Below are 20,266 nucleotides of genomic sequence, written 5' to 3'. Positions count from 1 at the left end.
TGAAGCCAGTCAAGCTAGTAGTCAGTGCCACCTCTCATAGTGGCAAATTCAAAAATGAATTATATATTCTGTAAAAAAAAACCACCTGTTTTTTTCTGTTTTAATTCTTCCAGGTTGGAATTTTATTGGGCAACTCTTCTTCTGTGAATGAATGAATGAACCTTTATTGTCAAAGTACAACCATGTATACAATGAGATTGGCTGAGCCTCACTTCGTGCCCCCTCCCCCAACTCACAGTGACAACAAACCCTCCATCTTATTACACCATGTGAGCTAATTGCACAACACACCGGCCTCGCAAGTCAATCATACATAAAGTTTATAAAATTATTTCCGATGGTAGGAGATATACCAGGGTGTGAGTCGTCCCTGAGAATCTTCCTCACTCTTCCAAGGTAACGAGCCCTGGCGATGTCATCCAGTGGTGTCAGGGGACAGCCCACAATGTCTTGTGCTGTGCTCAGCACCCTCTGTAATACGTTCCTGTCTGTGGCTGTCAGACCAGATTACCAAACCACAATACAGTACGAGAGGACGCTCTCTATAGTAGACCAGTAAAAGAGGGTCATTAGCCGTTGTTCTACCCTGTTCTTCTGCAAGACCCTGAGGAAGTGGAGTCTCTGTTGGGCCTTTCTGGCCACCTGGGTTGTGTTAGCTTTCCAGGTAAGATCTTCACAGAGGTAGACTCCCAGGAATTTAAAGGAGGAAACTCTTTCTACACAGTCCTCCCTGATGTAAAGTGGGGCAGGTTCCTCCTTTTTTCTCCGGAAGTCTAACACCATCTCTTTCGTCTTGCTGATGTTTAGGTGCAAGTTGTTGTTGAAACACCATATGGATAGTTTTTGTACCTCCCCCCATATTCAGTCTCATCCCCACCTGTAATAAGACCCACTACGGTGGTATCATCTGCAAACTTAATTATCGCAGTAGATGGGTCGGATAATACACACTCATAAGCATACAATGAGTACAGGTAGGGGCTAAGCACACAGCCCTGTGGTGAGCCAGTGCAAAGCTTCAGGGGGGTGGATAAAACAGACCCGACCCTCACTGTTTGTAACCGGTCCCTGAAAAAGTCTTGAATCCAGTCGCAGATGGAGGGGGAAAATTTCAAGTCAGTCAGCTTCTCGATGAGAGTGCTAGGCAAAATGGTGTTGAAAGCCAAGCTGTAATCAACAAAAAGCATCCTGACATAGCTTCCAGGTTTCTCAAGATGGCTTGCTACAGAGTGTAGAGCAGTAGCTATGGCATTGTCTGTCGACCTGTTTCCCCTGTAGGCAAATTGATGTTTGTCGAAATCCAGTGAGAGACATGTCCTAAGATGTTGGAGAACCAGTCTTTCGAAGCATTTCATGACTACAGACATTAATGCAACAGGTCTGTAGTCATTCAGGCACTCAACTGCAGTTTTCTTTGGGACTGGGACAATGGTAGCTGCTTTCAAGCATGATGGTACACATGCCGTTTGCAAGGAGATGTTAAAGATCCTTGTCAGGACCCCTGCTAATTGGTCGGCACAGTTCTTAACCACTATCCCCAGCACCCCCATCTGGGCCTGCAGCTTTTCTGGGATTCACAGCCTTCAATACAGTTCTCACCTGGTCTTCAGATAGGGTGAGTTGCTGAGAATCAGAAGGCCGGCCAGCAGAGGCTACGGGGTCTGGTCTTTTCACCTCAGCAAGCGAAGAAGATATTCAGCTCCTCTGCCAATGAGGCATCAGTATTAACCGTGTTCCTCGTACTGCCCTTGTGGTTGGTTAAGTGCTGCAGTCCCTGCCACACTTGCTTCGGATTGTTGTCTGCTAGGTGGTTCTCCACCTTGTGTTTATATTGTTGTTTCGCCATCCTAATGCCTCTTCTGAGATTTGCCCTGGCCTCTCTGTATGTGTCCCCTGCCTTAAAGGCAGAATCCCAGGCTCTCAGGAGTGTTCGTACCTCTGCAGGGTTTGCAATTCCTGTAAACTCTAATGCACTTTTCTGTTGTCACACTATCAGTGCATGTTTTAATATAAGAGAGTACGGCATCCATGTATACATTCAGGTCTTGACCTTCGAATACACTCCAGTCAGTGGTTTCAAAGCAGTCCTGCAATTGACTGAGAGCACCCACTGGCCAGGTTCTGACCCTTTTCATGACTGCCTGAGTTCTTTTCCTGAGAGGGACATACTTTGGGCACAACAGGAGTGAAAGATGGTCGGATGTACCCAGGTGGGGGAGAGGGAATGCTTCTAAATAACCTCTCCAAATTCCTCACCCTGTTTACGGGCAAAAATCCTTAATGAGATGCCTCAATAGGTAAGTGAAATTCTCAGGGTTTTTTTATGAATTAGAATTAGAATTAGACCTCCAAGGTCTCTTTCAACAGTATAATTCTATATTCTATTATTGATCTGAGTTATTTGCTCCTGACAATAGGTCTATAATTATATAATGGGAACTGAACACTGTGGACAATGCTGATATTCAGAGGTCTCCAGGGACAGGTCATGGTTCCAAAGACTTTAATCTGGCCCCTCTTTCTTTGATGCCTATTTCCAAGAAAATTAAGACTTTAATCATAGTGCAACAATGCTATAAGTGTATTAAATATGACTGCTGCCAGTTATGGAATATTTACATGAATATTTAAATGGCAAGGAGCCACTTCTTCTCAAGTACAGTAAAGTATCATCCTCTTGTCCAGGTGGGAACTCACAGAAGCTTTTACCTTTTTACTGACAGCTTGTAAGTGACAATTGAAGCCTTGTTTTCCCTTCTTGTCTGTTGGTGCTGTGACTCAGGAGGGCTTTTGGTCAGCAACCTGCAAAGTCGGTACCCACATAAACACTGAGTCCAAGATACCCATGTTTAAGTCTCCAGTAACCTTGCACCTCACTGGCTGACTTTGGACAATTACTTTTCTCAGCCCAGCCTAACTCACAAAATTGGGACTGTGCATAGAAAATGAGAGGTGATCCATATATACAGTACCACCTTAAGGTCCCTGGAGAAAAGGTGGTAGATAAATATAATAATAGAGATTCTCAATTTCAGCAATTTTCTTAATTATATTGATGATTTGTCTATGTTTCTTGTCTTTGACCAAGACAATATCATTTGATTTAGTTCCTAATAATTACTAGCCTAAGACAAAGGACCAGGAAATAAAAGATAAAAGTCACAAGTAAGTAAGGACAAAAAGGAAAAGTATCCTGCTCAAAAAAAATAAAGGGAACACTTAAACAACACAATGTACTGTATTTAATAGTAGGATGTCTTATCTTGTGTTCCCTTTATTTTTTTGAGCAGTATATAATTAAATAAAATATTAAATTCTATGGTGTACTGTACAAACTACAGTATATAGAATAGTAGTTGGCTGTGGTCAAGGAAATAAAATCAGACTGATCTGATAATAACATCTTGAGCTAAAACAAATCAGAATGACCAGGATATTTAATAAATAATAGAAATACAGTGGATATAAAAAGTCTAAACATGCCTATTAAAATGCCAGATTTTTCAGATGTAAAAAAAATCAATCCAAGGTAAATCATTTCAGATTTTTTTCCACTTTTAATATCACATATAAACTGTACAATTTACTATTTGAAAAACAATTTAATTTTGTACATTTTAACTCCTATACCATGTGGTGATATATATTTTATTTACAAATGTATGCATTTTTTTTCATTTCCTCTGATGAAAACTAGAATTTGTTCTTTTCTCTTTAAAAATGGTAATAACAGAATTTCTGCTGTTTGGGAGACTAAAAATATGCAGATTAAATAGAGGTGTCAGTGAGTGAGTTGTATCAGGAACATTAATGTTTCTTACACTTTAAACTACCCTTCTCTGGACAGTTTGCAAGTTAAAAAGTGAAAATATAGGAAAATAAAACAAGGGCAGTAAAACAGAAAAGGTTATGTAGCACAAATCTTCAGGTATCTGAAATCGGAAAATGGAATTAAGCCTGCATTGGGTAACGAGTCTTCCTTTTTCCCCCCTTTCTATATCTTTTCTCTCTCCCCCAAACTTTACTCTTTATTTTAGAAGATTGCAGAATATGAACAGAGCACCAGAACACACAATACTTTCACACAGCCCTTGCACACCAAATGATTTCTCCTTTGAAAGTATTTCTAAGATAAATTTCCTTTCACACATTTGAATAAAAAACAGATAGAAAAAAAGTCTCAGCAATTTCTTTGACTAACACTAATGAATTCCCCTCACAGAAGTTACATACATAAGTTTTCTTTTCATAGTGGAATATAAGAAAAAATAGATAATGATGATTTTAGCAAATGAGGCAGCATACGGAGGAAGAGAACAGATGGGGAATCCTAATGTTTAGCATTTCCCAGAATCTGGAAGAGGAGATGGGGAAAAAAATATTAGGACTTAGTTAAAGAAAGAATTGGAAATAAACTTAGAAAAAGGAATGTGTCAGATATAAGTGTCAGTAATCTATTTTCCACATATTGTGGTGAACACCTAAAAAAAATTACACAGAGAATTGTCTTACGGAGTAATTATCTTATAATTATTATTAGTCAGTCGATAAGCTTTCTTACAGTAACTGAGCAATACATAAAAAATAAAAATATTCTAGATATGGCAAATAAAATGTTAATTAGATTAAATATTATAATCATTAAATGGATGCAATCAAAGAACATATTTTATAAGCAGTAGAGTAAAATGGGGCCACATTCATATAAAAGAAAATACATTGGTCAGACAATAATAATTTAGAAAGAAATAATCTGAGTCTCCTGGAAATGAACAACAATTATTACAAGGGACATCTATGTGATGATCTAGATGTTGCCTTGTCTACTGACTTCTGAATGATGATCTGTTCTTCAGAAGTAATATTTATTTATTTATTTATTTAGATTTATATACCGCCCTTTCCCGAAGGACTCAGGGCGGTTTACAGGGTATTTAAAAGAAAATCCAAACAAAAGTTAAAACAATTAAAAAAGATTAAATGAAACCCTGAGAGAAAATAAAAACCCCAGTTAAAATTAAAATTAAAAATTCTCATCCTGGGCCAGAGAGCTCGAAGAGCCAGGTCTTCAGGTCCCGGCGGAATGAACGGAGGTCGGGGGCAGTCCTAAGCTCCGCGGGCAGCTGGTTCTCTCTCTCTATATATATAGAGAAAGAAATTAATGGAGGTGAGTAAGGTTGTTCAGCTGAGTAGCAGCTATGAGGAATGACCTCAATCCTGGAATTCTAGAGTTTTTAATCTCTTCTTTCTTTGATCATTCTGAAACACAGCCAATTTCTCATATCAACAAAGGTCACTGGATAAGTCATTATTAAGAAGGCAATGAGTGGGAAAGCTTTTCCTCATTTTTCCTATTATGATAGAAGAATTAAGAGATTCTAGATCAGACTTGCATCAAATTAAGATTTAAAAAAAAACACAAAACCTTAAAAGCAGGCATATATTTGCAGAGGCATGCATGTATAGTAATACTAGTTTATCATTTATCCTCCCCCCAAACAGAAAGATTAAATTCAGCGCAAGATGTGGCTTGAAGCTTCTTTTTTATCTCTTCTCCTAACAGTTTTTGCAATTTTAATTAGGCAGGACTGCTGGTGATGGTAAGGGCAGTTTTGAAAGAAAACAAATTGGCCACCAGAGATGGTTTCAAAGGCTTACATACCTTCTTGTTTCTAAATGAAGAGAACGTTTTCCCCCTTCGTCTGTGCTTCATCTTATAGTTCCCATTCAAAAGCCCTTAGATTAAAGAATGTATTCTTGGATGCCTTCTAATTCAACATCCTGTCCAAGCAGGAGACCTTATATCATTTTGGAGGGAATGGCTATCCAATCTCTTCTTAAAAACCTCCAATGCTGTAGCAGCTACAAACACTGATGGCAAGCCATTCTGATGATTATTCTCACTTTGAATGCATGTAATGGCAGCTGAAATTTGCACCACCGACACATAAATCTTATGTTACATAAAATGGAGGGGCTTGTGGAAGTGTTTTCCAAAGGTTCCCAGGGTCTCTTAAAAACTGACTGATCTATTATGGTATAAAGGTTTTATATTCCTGTAATGAAATCAGAGTTCCTTTGACATGGATTTGGTCCTTCCCACAATAACATCATTTTTCAATACATTTTTCATTCAGCTTCTTGATTAGCAACCAGCACTAAATGCTAGCAATATTGAAAGGATGCTAGAATGTTCAAAAAGTGCCTCTTACTCACTTATTACAAAAAGTATGTCTCCTTGGCATTTAAAATCTCATGCACAAGAGCACCTAAATTTAATTGTACTAACACGCAGGCCAGGGAGAGATCTGCTGTGACCAATTAATCTCCTCCTTTGGGCTTTTGCTTTGGGGGATGCCTTCAAAGAACCCTTCCAGATATCACAGTTGATATTAAGCCAGCTGGAAACCTGCCCTCCAGTAATATTGTTACAACTTAGAATTGTGCAAATCCTTTAGCAAACACCTTCTCATATAAGGGCATGAATGAAGCTGAAGGACACATTCCTTGCCTCTCATAGTCAACAGGTGAAGAGCTCAGGTTGGCTTGAAAGCAGAAAGAGATTGCCTGTCAAATCCAGCCTCCAAAATGATAGAAGTTCTTTTAATAACTATATGCTTAGCAGTTTTTCCATATCAAGGTAAGATGTTCTCTTTGGCTTCCTTGTTCAAATCTTACTGCTAAAAGACTATTGCACCTGACAGATTGCTATATTTTATTGTTGCACTTTTTTACAATGAGGGATTAATTAGATGTTCACAACATGATAGAAAGACTGGATTAAAAAGTAAATAAATAAATCTCTTTGTCAGTCTCCCAATTGTAATATTTATTGGAGGACAAGGAATCCTGAATTGAATCAGCTTCTGATAATTATGTGGTGATAGTCATGTAGTTAGCTTGGTTTGCATAACAAGCTATGTCTGCCTAAGTTTGATTTATTGAATTATGTGAATCAGACTATTGTGATTTAAAGTTTCTCTTGTTATCCTTATCACTCAGTGCACAAACATGCACTGGTTGAGATTTATTTATTTATTTATTTGATTTTTCAAGCTTCAAAATCTTTCTTTTGCACCTGCCAAAACTGTATTTCTGTGATGTGTTCCACTAGAAAAAGATTCCATTCTTCATCACTGAATAACAAATTGTTTTGTAGATGTGAAAATGGTAGAATAACAGAAAAGTGACCCTTTCTTTCTTTCTTTCTTTCTTTCTTTCTTTCTTTCTTTCTTTCTTTCTTTCTTTCTTTCTTTCTTTCTTTCTTTCTTTCTTTCTTTCATGAAGGGAGCTGTACAATCCTGAAATCCAGGAAGGGTAAAGATTATGAAATAGTGTATCCACAAAAAGTCCCTGCATTGTCCAAAGGAGGAGTTCAGTGGCATGAGCAAAATGTAAGAATTTTTTTCTTCATTTCATCAACTTATTTATTGATGAATCTGAAAGTAAGAAAGTAAGAATTAAACTGCTACTTTCAAAATTTTGCTAAGAACAAGTTTACATGAACTTCTCACTGTTTTTATTGTCCAGCCCTTAGAGACCTTAAAATTTTAAATATCTGCATAGATAGATTAATATAGAGAGCTGCAAATAAATATGTCATAAGATAAGTCTCATAAAACTGTACAATTCCAAAAGTCTATTTCACAATTTATATGGCTGTCCAGTTCACACATAATTGAGGAGACTTGGAACATTAATATTTCCTAATGTTAATAGGTTACTATAACTAATAAAGTCTTGGGAAATGCCCAGTCATAAAGGGAGGATGTATCAATTAGGGAAATAGTCTTGCATCTTTGTAGAGTTGCAAAAGATCCAGGACTTACACATCCCATGGAATCTAATCTGTCTGTTCCAAGAGAAGGCAAGCACTCTATGGAGATTCCTGTAATCTAAGCAGAATACAATAAAGTAGTTAGTTTTAACTGCACACATATGAATCTGGTCACTTGCACCTGACATAAAGTTATTATTTAATTTAAGAAGATTTTACAGTGCCTTTCAAGCACCAGATAAAATACTCCACATCTGATAAAGGAATTGGCTATGGCTTTTCATTCGAAACAGGTCTGGAGTTGTTAAGAGGGAACACATTTTTTTAAAAAAAAAACAATAAACACTAAACTCTTTGTATTTCAGACCAAGTATGAAGATACCATGAAATATGAATTTAAAGTAAATGGAGAGCCAGTGGTCCTTCACCTAGAAAAAAACAAGTATGTTAACTCAGAAGTTCTCTTAACTTTACTAGGACAGTGTGGAAAATGTATATTCTTGGGCATAATTCTACAAAAAATAATAATTGTATTGCTTTGTTTAGGAAATTTAAATTAAATGTTACTTTATGGGTGATGTAGATATAGTCAATGAACATGTTAATTATGTCATAGTCGAGAACTGAGATTTTTTTAATTCCTGCTTTCAATGCTACTCTGTTTGACCCTGACAATTCTAAATAAATTTGAACAACGAAAGGCTCATAAATTTTTATCCTTTGATTTACAAGGTTATGTATGAAATATTACAAATATTTAAAGATGGTTGCTTACACATTCATGCTGCTCCACAAACACCCCATCAATCTGTATAGTGTTTCCCAAGAGCTCGATATTGCTGCTCAATTTATATCAGAGTTTACATGTTGAAGCATGAAAGGCATGAAACATCATGCACTCATAAGGCCGGAAAGGGGTAACCTAAACCTAAGCAAACTTGAGCTAAACAGGCCCAGATTTCAACACATCCTGTTTTTTTGTTAAGAATGTTATGTCAGTCTTCTCAATGGTGCACCATTTGGACTGTAAATTAAGATTTTGATAAAAGCAATAATAAATAGATTTGCCACCTGGCTTATATCTGCATAATAACTAACCATTGGAACAAGCTTTTGGTCCTTCACTGATTCATCTAGCCAGGTCTTAGCATTTTTATTAACCACTGTTTCAATATGAGAAATAGAAATGGACTGAGAACAGAATAACGGAGTTGGAAGGGAACTTGGAAATCTTCTAGTCCAACCCTCTGGTTAAGCAGGAGACCCAGTGCTGGGATTTGGCCAGTTTGGACCAGTTCAGCAGAACAAATAGCTAATTTTTGGTTGCCCAGGCCCAGAATGGACTTCCGGAAGTGGCATCCACACAGAGATCTGGTTGTTCACATATTTGAATTCCACCATTGAGGAGACCCTATACCATTCTGGTAAATTGGCTGCTCAATCTCTTCTTAAAAACCTCCAGTGATGGAGCAACCTCAGCTTCTAGAAGCAAGCCATTCCACTGATTGTTCTCTTTTAGTTCTAGTTGGATTTCTCACATGTAAATAAACTACTAATAACTACTTTCCCTAAGAGAAAGTGTGTCATTTTCATTGCCCTAAAACCAGTTAATGTCACTTCATGATTGAAAATAATGTGGCAGCCACTGTATTTTATACAATTGAACAATAACTTTAAGAACCTGATACATAGTGGGAATGACTTCCTGGCTTCCTGGTATTTTTGTATTGACCATGCTATATGTGCCCTCTAAATATATATTGCCTTTAATATTAAGTAAAAGATACAAAGAAACTGCCCTATGTGTGTTTGTGTGTATGTGCTACTTTATCTTATATTATTGGAGACATTGTATGTTAAATTAGATGATGTGTACCTTAAAAATTCTAGGGCTCCACTTTTTAAGCTTTTAAATATAAAGGCTTTGTAGAACTTCAAGGATAGCATCTGGATGACCATGTTTGGACTTGGAAGCAAAGCAGGGCTAGAGGTGGGAGACTAGCAAGGAATACCAGGGCTATGCCTAGTCTGGAAACAAAGGAGGCAATGCCAAGAGAACAGCATGAATGTAACACCAGGAGTAGAAAGAGACCCAGTATTATTGTTTTGGAACTTCAGGATAGTTGTTTCTAAATGAAGGTTCAAGACATCTTTTCCCTTGAGGTTGCTTCACAAAACAAAAGGATAACTACATTGCTCTCCTTTGTAGACTTAGCAGCTTCATCCGATTGTTGCATATATCAGAAGAATCAAAGAAAAGACAATACAAAATGTCTTTTCCTAGTAAATCTTGCCACTTTTGAGCCTTGATGAAGAGAACTGCATAGCTTCCTTGGTGAAAATCTCTTTGCTAATGTGAATCCAGGATGTTCTGTCTTCCTCTTAAAAGGCCATCCTCATGAGATTGAAATACCTGTTCCTTTCCTTTGATATGAAGCAAAATCCTTAAAATGCCATTAAACAATAGTTGTAGACTTATTATGTAATCATCTCTGTTCCAGTTTAATTCCTGGCTAAATAATGTCTTCTTTGCATTCTTTCCAGAGGACTTTTTTCAAAAGATTACAGCGAGACTCATTATTCCCCTGATGGCAAAGAAATTACAACAAGCCCTCAGGTTGAGGTAATATCCAGAGCACCTTACTTTTATAAAATTAACTGAGAATATTTGTGCACCACATTCCAAATATGCATATACCAGACCAGGCTATTCAAACAAGAAGGACTTTATATGCATTGTCTTATATTGAGCATGTACTGTATAAGGATGTATGGGATTGTTAAAACTTATCTGTTCCACTTATTGAATTAATAGGGAAATATTTCAACTGACTAGTTATTTCCTACTGAGTAAAAGCAAACATTTGGGGGAGTGATTCCCACAAATAGGTTTATAATTAGAACATCAGGTTTATAGGATCTACTTTGCTTTTTAAACCAGATTACTGTGATACCTGCAAAATCATTTGTTTGGAACACCAAAAATGAGAAGAATTCACTTTGCTCCTACAGAATACAGAAATCCATTCTATGTTCCCCATAGTTAAATGGATCAGAACCTGTTACAATGCCACAGAACTAACATGCTTCCTTAGGCCCTTGGCCCCCTCCCCACAAAGTGATCTAAAAGTGCATCCTCTGTCTCCAAAAATTGCCTACTCCTGGATTAGCGTCTTCAAAGGTCATACAAGCTACTCCTCCTTAATGTGTAGCAGAAATCTGCTGATTTTGGTGTCTACATGGGTCCTTCTTCAAGAAGATCTAGGGACCAAATTCAATACCAGTTGGAGTCTTACAGGTTATATAGGCATCTTATATCTGTGATATGTTTCTCAAAGCTTTCATTGTGTGGGCTCAAGGAAATAATGATTGTTAAAAGTAAAGGTAAAGTTTTCCCCGCACATGCGTGCTAGTCGTTTCCGACTCTAGGGGCCGGTGCTCATCTCCGTTTCAAAGCTGAAGAGCCAGCGCTTGTCTGAGGACGTCTCCATGGTCATGTGGCTGGCATGACTGGATGCCAAAGGCGCACGGAACGCTGTTACCTTCCCACCGGAGCGGTCCCTATTTTTCTACTTGCATTTTTACGTGCTTTTGAAACTGTTAGGTTGGCAGAAGCTGGGATGAGTAACAGGCGCTCACTCTGCTACGCGGCACTCGGGATTCGACCCGCCAAACTGCCGACCTTCTGATCGACAAGCTCAGTGTCCTAACCCACTGAGCCACCGCATTTGTTAATGATTAGTAAATGTGGATTTTTTTCCCTATTTTATAATAAGATTTCAGAACATAGGACAGTCAGCAAGTCTAAGACTTTACTCAGCAAATCCTGTGTTGCAGTACTAGAGTTGACCTCCAAGAAGACAAGGTTGTTAGAGAAAAAAACTTCTCAAGATTGTTTTTTTTTTCCAAAAAGGCAACTGGACTGTTTCTTCCTTGAGGAAGAAGAACAAAATGTTTCATTTCTCATCCAAGAAACTTCATCAGTTGTGATGATAAATGCAATGTTTTGTTCTTCGGGGGGAAAGCAATCCAGTTGACTTTTGAAAAAAAACACAGCACTTTTGAGACAACTATGACTTGGGTGACTGAGAATCTCCACAGACAAGAAAAGAGTTTGTAACTTCAACAGAACATTTTATTTTTTTAATGTCGATTGTCTTCCCAAAATTTCTCAGCTTTGTGCCATCAATTGGGCTCCCCCCGCAGTGCGACTTACTTTTATAGAGACTTGTGTTTATCCTATGTTCATTTTCAACAATCAATACTAAGCAGATTTTCTGTCCCCCTCAATCAAAACATTCTGGAGTAGTTGCTGTCTTACTCATTATTTCACTGATGCGGTGGAATACATTGAATCTATACTTCTGCTCAACAAAACACACCACAAATAATATTTAACCAGTGTTGCCTTCTTGCCTCCGTACAGGATCACTGCTATTATCATGGACAGATCCAGAGTGATAGTGACTCAGTTGCAATCGTCAGTGCATGTGATGGCCTGAAGTAAGAGTGCCTCATCATTTCTTTATTTTATTAAAAGTGAAAATATTATTACTGCTTTTTTTAGTTGTTGTAGTTAAAGTATAGACAATAATTTTCTTTCATTCAAATTACTTGGGTTTTATCCAAGACATCTGCAGATTTTATTTGAAATCAAGAAAAACTGCTATCTATCTATCTATCTATCTATCTATCTATCTATCTATCTATCTATCTATCTATCTATCTGACATAAAGTATTTCACTCTTATAACAATAAAGTTTTATTGTCTTTCAAACAAGTTTAGCCTTACACTTCCATAGCTAGAAACTTTCTCCGTTTTTTTAAGACCTTGGAAATATAGAGCATTGGATTCCATGCCAAACTAGCTTCATATAAATATTGTACAGATATTCCATGTTTGTCCTGAGAATGTATAACCTCTTGTATATCTTATTGTATCTTTGGGAAGCATGAGAAAGTGATATGAGCGCTGAGGAAAGAAAATTAAAATTTCAGTGAGTTTTAAGGAGGGATTCAAAACTGTTGACTTGATTAGTTAAAAATTGGTTATCCATCGAGGGGTCTTCGGTGCTCTCTGAAAATAGTTGTTTTCTTGCAGACATTTCATTACCCAACCAGCTAACATCATCAGTGCAGTTCAGACCTGAACTACAAATATTCTCTTCTATTAATTATCCATCTCTGATTACCCTTTTCAAAAAGTGCCTATAATTGTTTTTACAGTGGGTATTTCAAGCATCAAGGTGAGATGTACCTTATTGAACCCTTGAAGCTTTCTGGCAGTGAAGCACACGCAGTCTTTAAATATGAAAGTCTGGAAAAAGAGGATGAGACCCCCAAAATCTGTGGAGTAACCCACTCTACTTGGAAAGCAGATGAGCCCATCAAAAAGACCGCTAAGAGATTTGTTACTCCTGAAGAAGTAAGACTCATATTAAACCCTCAAGTACATAACATGGTTTGAGAATAGGGTTACATTTATTTGTTTCTAAATGGTAAAGTAAAAGATAAATTTTCTTGGATTGCTTAGAAAAAAATGTGGAACCTCACTGAACAGAAAATACATATTCCAGCTTTATATAGTTTTCTATGGTCACACAAACTGAGATTTGATTCAAATTGGTTTTAATTAAATCACCAAATCATCTCAACTTTCTGAATTAGTCTAGAAAATTTAATCAAATGATCAACGCCTCTTTTATGCATGCATAGGGGACTCGAGATAGAGGGAGAAGCTGGTTTAAAATATTAAATCAAAGTGTTTTGAGATGTCTAATAAACATAATCATGACTCAATTTCCCATTTTGATTTGAATCACTAAGTTGGACTGAAGCAAGGTTTGAATCAAAACTGATCAACTGAATCTGGTCACATATGACCCTCATACTCCCAATGTTTCCCTCCATTACTGGAGGCAGAAAAATTCAAAGATAAAACATTACATCCAAAAGCAGCAGAGTTAAGAAAATGGCTGTCAAAGGACAAGGAGAGAAATTGCACTCTGGAATTGGCAACCTTGGGCCCAACATTGGAGCCCTCTGATCTCTTGTGTAGTATGAATCAGTGCTTTTTTTGTAAAAGAAAAAGGTGCCGGAACTCACACATGTCATACAACCCGCCTTGCCTACCCTACAAGGTTCCATCCAAAAAAGGTGCCGGAACTCCGTTCTGAGCGTTCTATGAGAAAAAAAAGCCCTGGTATGAATACATGTTTTTCCAGCATACAGAAAAAGAATAAGGGGAAGAAGCAAGTAATACATGTTGACATGTACTCTAGGCATTAAAGTTTTAACAAGCTCTCTCTATATAAATATCTTCTTCAAAAACCAATATTTCTGAAACTTCAAGGACATTGACCAGGGTGTATAACAAGCAGTTTTCTAATTATCTGATGACTCAGTATGCCTGTTGGCCACAGGGAGCAACATGTCTAAACAGTCTTTTGTTTACTGTTCTGTTTAGGAAAAAGAACTCTTGGCAATCCCAAAATACATTGAGCTTTATGTGGTTGTGGACAATTTAATGGTAGGTATCTTAGATATCATTCCATTTTCTTTCTGCATTGAGCACAACATTTTGTTTCTGTCTTTTTTTTAAATGTGGACATTTTTGAAGACATTACCAAATGTAACATTCTAGCTGGATTGTATCTTAACATGTACATTAAAATATACTGTGATAATTTTTGGGATATTGAACTCAACCAATACTTACAATGTGAAGAGACATTTGAAATTTAACTATAATCTAATTTGCACATTAGTTCTTCCTGGACTCTATCTAAATTTTAATTATACTTTATGAAGAAATGCCAAGATCAGGAAGTTGAATATGGAGAACATAAATGAAATTTTGAAATCGACAAAAGAGTAAAAGAGAACCATCACTCATTTCTTGTACTTGGTCAATGTAGCATTCTAAAATCCAGAGCAAAATTCATGAGGAATTTATCAGTGGATGGGGAAACCCGGATACTTTGCTTTCTCTTATTTTCTCATTTATTTCAAAATAAAATTTCAAAATATTTTTAATTGTGTTGAAATAATATTATAACTGTTAATGTTCATATGATGACTCAGATTAAATATATTTCTCCACTACCACTAGTACAAATAGAAACCAATCTTTGGCTAATAGAGAAGTAATATCCACATTTGACTTAGCCAATCTTATTTGCAGCAATGCAGCATTTACAGTAAAGTAACTCTTTTGACGTCTCTGAATATGTGCACATTTTTCTCTGCAAAATAAAACTGTGTTCATGAGCTCAAAAGGAGCCCATGAACTCTCAAACATCAGTACCATTTAGTACTATTGCAAAATGGAACATTTTATGCAAACTCTTTTCAGGGAAATTGATTTCAGGCTGATGTCATTTGAATTCAGGTTCTTCCTCCTCAGCAGCGTGACCATTCTGTTTTTGTTATTTATTACAAAAATGTAAACTCCTTTTTGTGCTATAAGACATCTTTCTCTGTGAAAGTATAAACTGAAATTTTGTGAATTCAGTGATTTTCTATGAAAGCACACAGAGTGTGCAAATGTGCAAATACTCCTTTATGTGTTACAAATTCAGCTTAACGGTGCTCCTTCTTCTGAATACTGCTTAGTTAGGGCTATGATTTCAAAACAGTTGCACATTTCTTTCTTTGCACTGAGTGGAGAAAGTTGGCTGAAAAGATAACTTACAAAAACATTGTTTTCTTGGGAAATATTATATGGGAATGACTTTGGGAAACAGGGAGATTCACAGACTAAGCAATGGTCAGATAAGAGGTAGCTGAGCACCTAGAAGGGAGCAGCATGGAAAACATATCAGAAGGGACCCTCCATAGTTTCTAGGACTGTAAAGGGGGGGGGAGTGAAGGGGAGAGATTTCAGGATTTTCAGGGTTTAGTTAATATAAAGGTTTCCCTCTACAGCCGTCTGACTCTAGGGCAAGGGGCTCATCTCCATTTCTTGGCTGGGGGAGCCAATGTTGTCTGAAGACCTTTTCCATGGTCATGTGGCCAGAATGTGGCCAAAGGCACACAGAACACTGTTATCTTCCCACCAAAGTGGTACCTATTAATCTACTCACATTTGCATGCTTAAGAACTGCTAGGTGAGGAGGGGGTGGGGCAAGAAGGGGAGCTCAACCCATTGCGCAACACTTGGGTCTCCAACTTGGGCTGTCAGCTCTCTAGCTAACAACCTCCTGTCTTTGCTGAACTGTAGTCCCCTCCCTATTAAAGTAAACTTACTATAACCATCCAGAACTGGTGTTGTTGGGTGTGCTTCTTGTCTGGACTATTTTAAAGGTTGACACCCAGGATTCACATCTGAATTTATTTTATCCCAGGTTTTGTGGGTTTCTTTGAAACATTCCTGAACTATTTTTTTATCCAAGTTGACAACACATGAAGAATAAGATGTGTAGTGAAGAATGCTTATCTTACACTTCTCTAAACATGGAACTATGGCATTCAATTTAGGAAAGCATTTCAGTAGGCTGACCAAAATTTTCTCCAACCAGGAGGAGAGCTGTCTGACTCAGCAGATTCCCTGATTTTTTAAGTCTCTTCCTCTCCCTGACCTGCTCTTTTTCTCTCTCCTTCAATCCCTCCTAATTTTTTTTAATTATTTTTTTTGTCTTTTCTGTAGTTCAGGAAGTACAGCGGCAACACCACTGGAATAAGGGAAAGAATATTTGATATAATGAACTACGTAAATAAGGTAAGAGGATATGGCAAAACTTATTTCACTTTTTGAATTTAAACATCTCCCTAGCTCAACTCAGATTTTCTCTGTGTTTACACAACAAACTTAATCAGGTAAAGAGACTTAGGAGATGAATTTCTGTAAGAATTCAACTTTTCCGGATTTGACTACAGCAAAGCTGGGTCATTTGGCCACCTTGTGATTCAGCATATAAGGCCATCCCCCCCAAAATGGGTTAGTTGAATAACTAGGTTAATAAGCCTCTTATGAAAATATAGCCACTATGTTGGGAGGATGCAAGGCCAAATCTGTTGCAAGTATTCAACCAGTGCTACATCTCTGTAGCTGGATTCTTTCAGGGCTTTGGTTAATCTTCTGAGCTTGAAAGTTAGAAAGAGGTGGACAGAGTAAGCCTATTCCAAACAAACTGACTAAGAATATGATGCCTGAGCATAAGGGAGGAGAGAGGAACCAGTATGAGTTGGACTGTGGCACTTGGGAGGAGATCCACTCATATTGTACTGCTTCTGTCCTATTAGCCTTGTTGACCATCTTCTGTTGATGATCAGTTAGAATCAGGGAGACAACAGGAACATCAGTAGATGAAGTCACCCTTTAGTCATCCTATTTTCCTGATTAAATAGAATAATCACCTGGTTCTTATTTATCATTTTATTTATTTCTTCTGCTTAATAAATTATTAGTATTTCTCAAAATGGGGAGTTTTTGGTACTGCCTGAGCTTGGTGGTTTCCTTGCAGATATTTTATTACTTGACTAAAAATCTGCAAGCAAACCACCATCTCAGAGAGCACCAAGAACTCCACAGTTCAACCCTGGGCTACAGAGGTTCTCTTCTATTGATTCCCAAATCTATTCCAGGCCAATGTCATTTGCCTATTAGTCTTGAAATGAGTCTCAGGTTTATTTGTGTTTGAGTTTCTGACTGATTCCATATCCACTCCACAGTTTTACAAAGCTTTCAATATTCACATAACACTGATTGGCTCAGAAATCTGGTCTGATAAAAATAAGATTGCGATCAATGGATCATCGGAACCCGTTGTGAGGTCCTTTGCAGCATGGAGAGAGTCAGTTCTGCTGAAGCGCAAAAGGAATGATAATGCTCAGTTACTCACGTATGTCTCATTGTGGGGAAAGAAAGTGGGGTCAGCTTGGAGTGGAGGATCATGGGAATGTTAGTTGTTTGCTCAGAGCGTCCACTCTGTCTTGCATGTTATAAACCATGTGTGAACTCTGTTTGTGGTTCAAAGGAAACCATTTTTTTCCTTAGCTTACAGCTACTTTTGAGAAGTCGTTGAATGAATGCAAGTCAAAAACTCAGCTTCATTTCATTTCACCTGGTTTTGAAATTGAAATGCAAATGATTATCTTGCCATAAATTTCCTAATTTTCCGCTTCTATCAATTGAACATTCTCTTTTGGCAACAACTTTAGTGTAGGTCTTGATGTCAAAACTTTAGAAGACAAAGGGAGTTGCCAGAGGCTTCTGATTGGGGGTTTCTGCTTTGGCAGTTGCAGTAATGACTTTTTGACAAATTTGGATTGATGTTCTAAGAAGGTAGAGCACAGCAGGCTCTGACAGCTTCCCATGTTTAATATTTATCAGTAACAAACTGATTTTCAGGTTTTCCTGTTTATGGAAGCATCATTTTCTCCAAAAGGTCTCAGAATTAAACTTTAAGTATAATAATGAAGACTGCCAAGTCAATTGATATTCCAAAAGAATTATGCACGTAATTTATGTGAAATTTTCAAATAAATTAGTAGAAGTATCCACTTATTTACTTATAAGTTGCAAAACAGGTGAAACAGATATCAAACATACAGTATTTTCTTTTACCCCATATCTCATGGTATCTTCTCATTAGTTTGTTCCTGTGCTTTGGCTGCACTCACCAAGAATAAAGTAAAATAATAAAATATCTATTCTTGAATAATACCTATGCTTAACAGGCTGTGTGAATACATCTCTTAGAACTTAATGTTTATAGGAGCAGAGTGAGCTCAGCCTATACTTTATAAAATTTATGAGTGGGAAATTGGCAGTTTTATTGGCTTATATCAATAGAATAGAATAGAATAGAATAGAATAGAATAGAATAGAATAGAATAGAATAGAATAGAATAGAATAGAATAGAATAGAATAGAATAGAATAGAATAGAATAGAAGTTGGAAGGGACCATGGAGGTCTTATAGTCCAGCCCCCTGCTCATGCAGGAGAACTTATACCATTTCAGACAAGTGACTGTCCAGTCTCTTCTTACAAATCTCCAGTGATGAAATGCCCACGATTTCTGAAGGCAACCTTTTCCACTGGTTAATTGTCCTCAGTGTTAGGAAGTTTTTCCTTAATTCCAGGTTGCTTCTCTCTTTGATCAGTTTCCAAGCATTGTTTCTTGTCCTGCCTCCTGGTGGTTTGAACAATAATTTGACCCCCTTTTATTTGGGACAGCCCCTCAAATACTGGAATATTGGACAAATAACAATTGTGAGCAATCCTATAGGGTCTGTGTATAACAAATGCATGAAATATGTTAGGGCTAGATGGAGGGCAGATCAAAGGGAAAGAGAGAGCATAAAGGATACAAAAAATCCATTTTATTTTTCCCACAGCTATTGATTTGGCTTGTCACTCAACCAGCTTTTCCAGTTTCAACTAGTCTCTAATAACACCAGAGTTAAATTGATAGAGGACATCTAATTATTAAAGAAACCTGAATTTGGGGTTGTAAATTAATTTAACAGACTGGCACACAACATGCTAATCCCTCTCCCCAGCCTAAGGCTAATACCAGCCAAACTTAGTATGTGGTGAAAATGCATCCTGAAAATGCATGCTTACAGATCAGGTTAATTAAATGGCTTATGTGGATAGAGTCTAAATTGAACGATGACATTCTGAATACTGGCAAGAACTGAGGTCGGGCAAGGGGTTGCAAGAAGCCATGGAGATTCTTGTATGTCTCAAGTTTTCAGATTTTGCTTCCATCTTCTATAAATTGTATCCCCCTCATTTGCTTTCTTACAGGGGTATTCACTTCAATGGTGGAACCTTAGGAGTAGCCTTCATAAGTGGAATGTGCAATTCTCTTCTATCTGCAGGTGTGATTCAGGTTGGTAGAAAAGACAAGTGTTACCTGTTTGTAGTCAGTGAAAACCTATATACAGTCATCACTTTATTACAAATAAAGACTCTTCTAATTTTTAATCCACATCATTCTCATCCATATTTATTTATGAATTCATTTATTTATGAATTTATGAATCCAGGTCTTTCCTCAATTGATGGCATTTTGGCACAATGCATTCTGGACATGTCATAGAACAAGATAGTTTTAATGCTTTGACGTACGTATGTAGCAGAAGATGAAAATACAATTCTTTCGGATTCGGAGGAGTCAAAGGAAAACTGTGCCAAAGTCGGCAAATGAGCAGGTCAAATCATATTGCAGTATTTGCAAACAGTGCTTCTGAACAATATTCTTAGTAAACCTAATGACAAACATGAATCATCCTTCTTTCATTCCAAGAAATTTAGGATCTAGATTTATATGGCTGAAATAATATACAGTGAGAAAATGAGAGAATACTAAATCTGCTTTTAAGAAAACTTCCAATATTTGAAGAACCTATAAGAAAACCACATTAGTTAAGAAGATGCTAATGATTTGCTTAGAAACTTGGCTTTGTTCACTTAGAATAGAATTTATAAAGTTCCTTAACAAGCAGAGTTAGGATCCTGACAGTATGGGGTAACCC

The 20,266-nt window shown here is 37.1% G+C and overlaps 1 protein-coding gene across 3 annotated transcripts in view; it reads left to right on the top strand.

Annotated features, from left to right (window-relative positions):
* Positions 1-6,573: 6,573 nt before the first annotated feature.
* The window catches only part of LOC308671401 (zinc metalloproteinase-disintegrin-like protein H3), a 287,574-nt gene continuing 273,881 nt past the window's right edge, over positions 6,574-20,266 (top strand). Inside the window, exons 1-9 of one of the 3 annotated variants that reach the window (XM_081333563.1) lie at positions 6,754-7,394; positions 8,143-8,219; positions 10,322-10,400; positions 12,204-12,280; positions 13,005-13,203; positions 14,245-14,307; positions 16,426-16,497; positions 17,451-17,620; positions 19,536-19,620. In XM_081333563.1, coding sequence (XP_081189689.1) covers positions 8,161-8,219; positions 10,322-10,400; positions 12,204-12,280; positions 13,005-13,203; positions 14,245-14,307; positions 16,426-16,497; positions 17,451-17,620; positions 19,536-19,620 — 804 coding nt within the window. In that variant the 5' untranslated portion in view covers positions 6,754-7,394; positions 8,143-8,160. Of the gene's footprint in view, positions 6,641-6,753; positions 7,395-8,142; positions 8,220-10,321; positions 10,401-12,203; positions 12,281-13,004; positions 13,204-14,244; positions 14,308-16,425; positions 16,498-17,450; positions 17,621-19,535; positions 19,621-20,266 lie in introns of those variants that run through there. The other 2 variants (XM_081333560.1, XM_081333564.1) reach the window with 2 other exon arrangements.

This window comes from Vipera berus, assembly GCF_964194415.1.
Source record: "Vipera berus genome assembly, chromosome: 8".
Classification (NCBI taxonomy): Eukaryota; Metazoa; Chordata; class Lepidosauria; order Squamata; family Viperidae; genus Vipera; species Vipera berus.
Note: the sequence above shows the minus strand (reverse complement) of the source record. Positions and strands in the feature narration are given on the sequence as shown.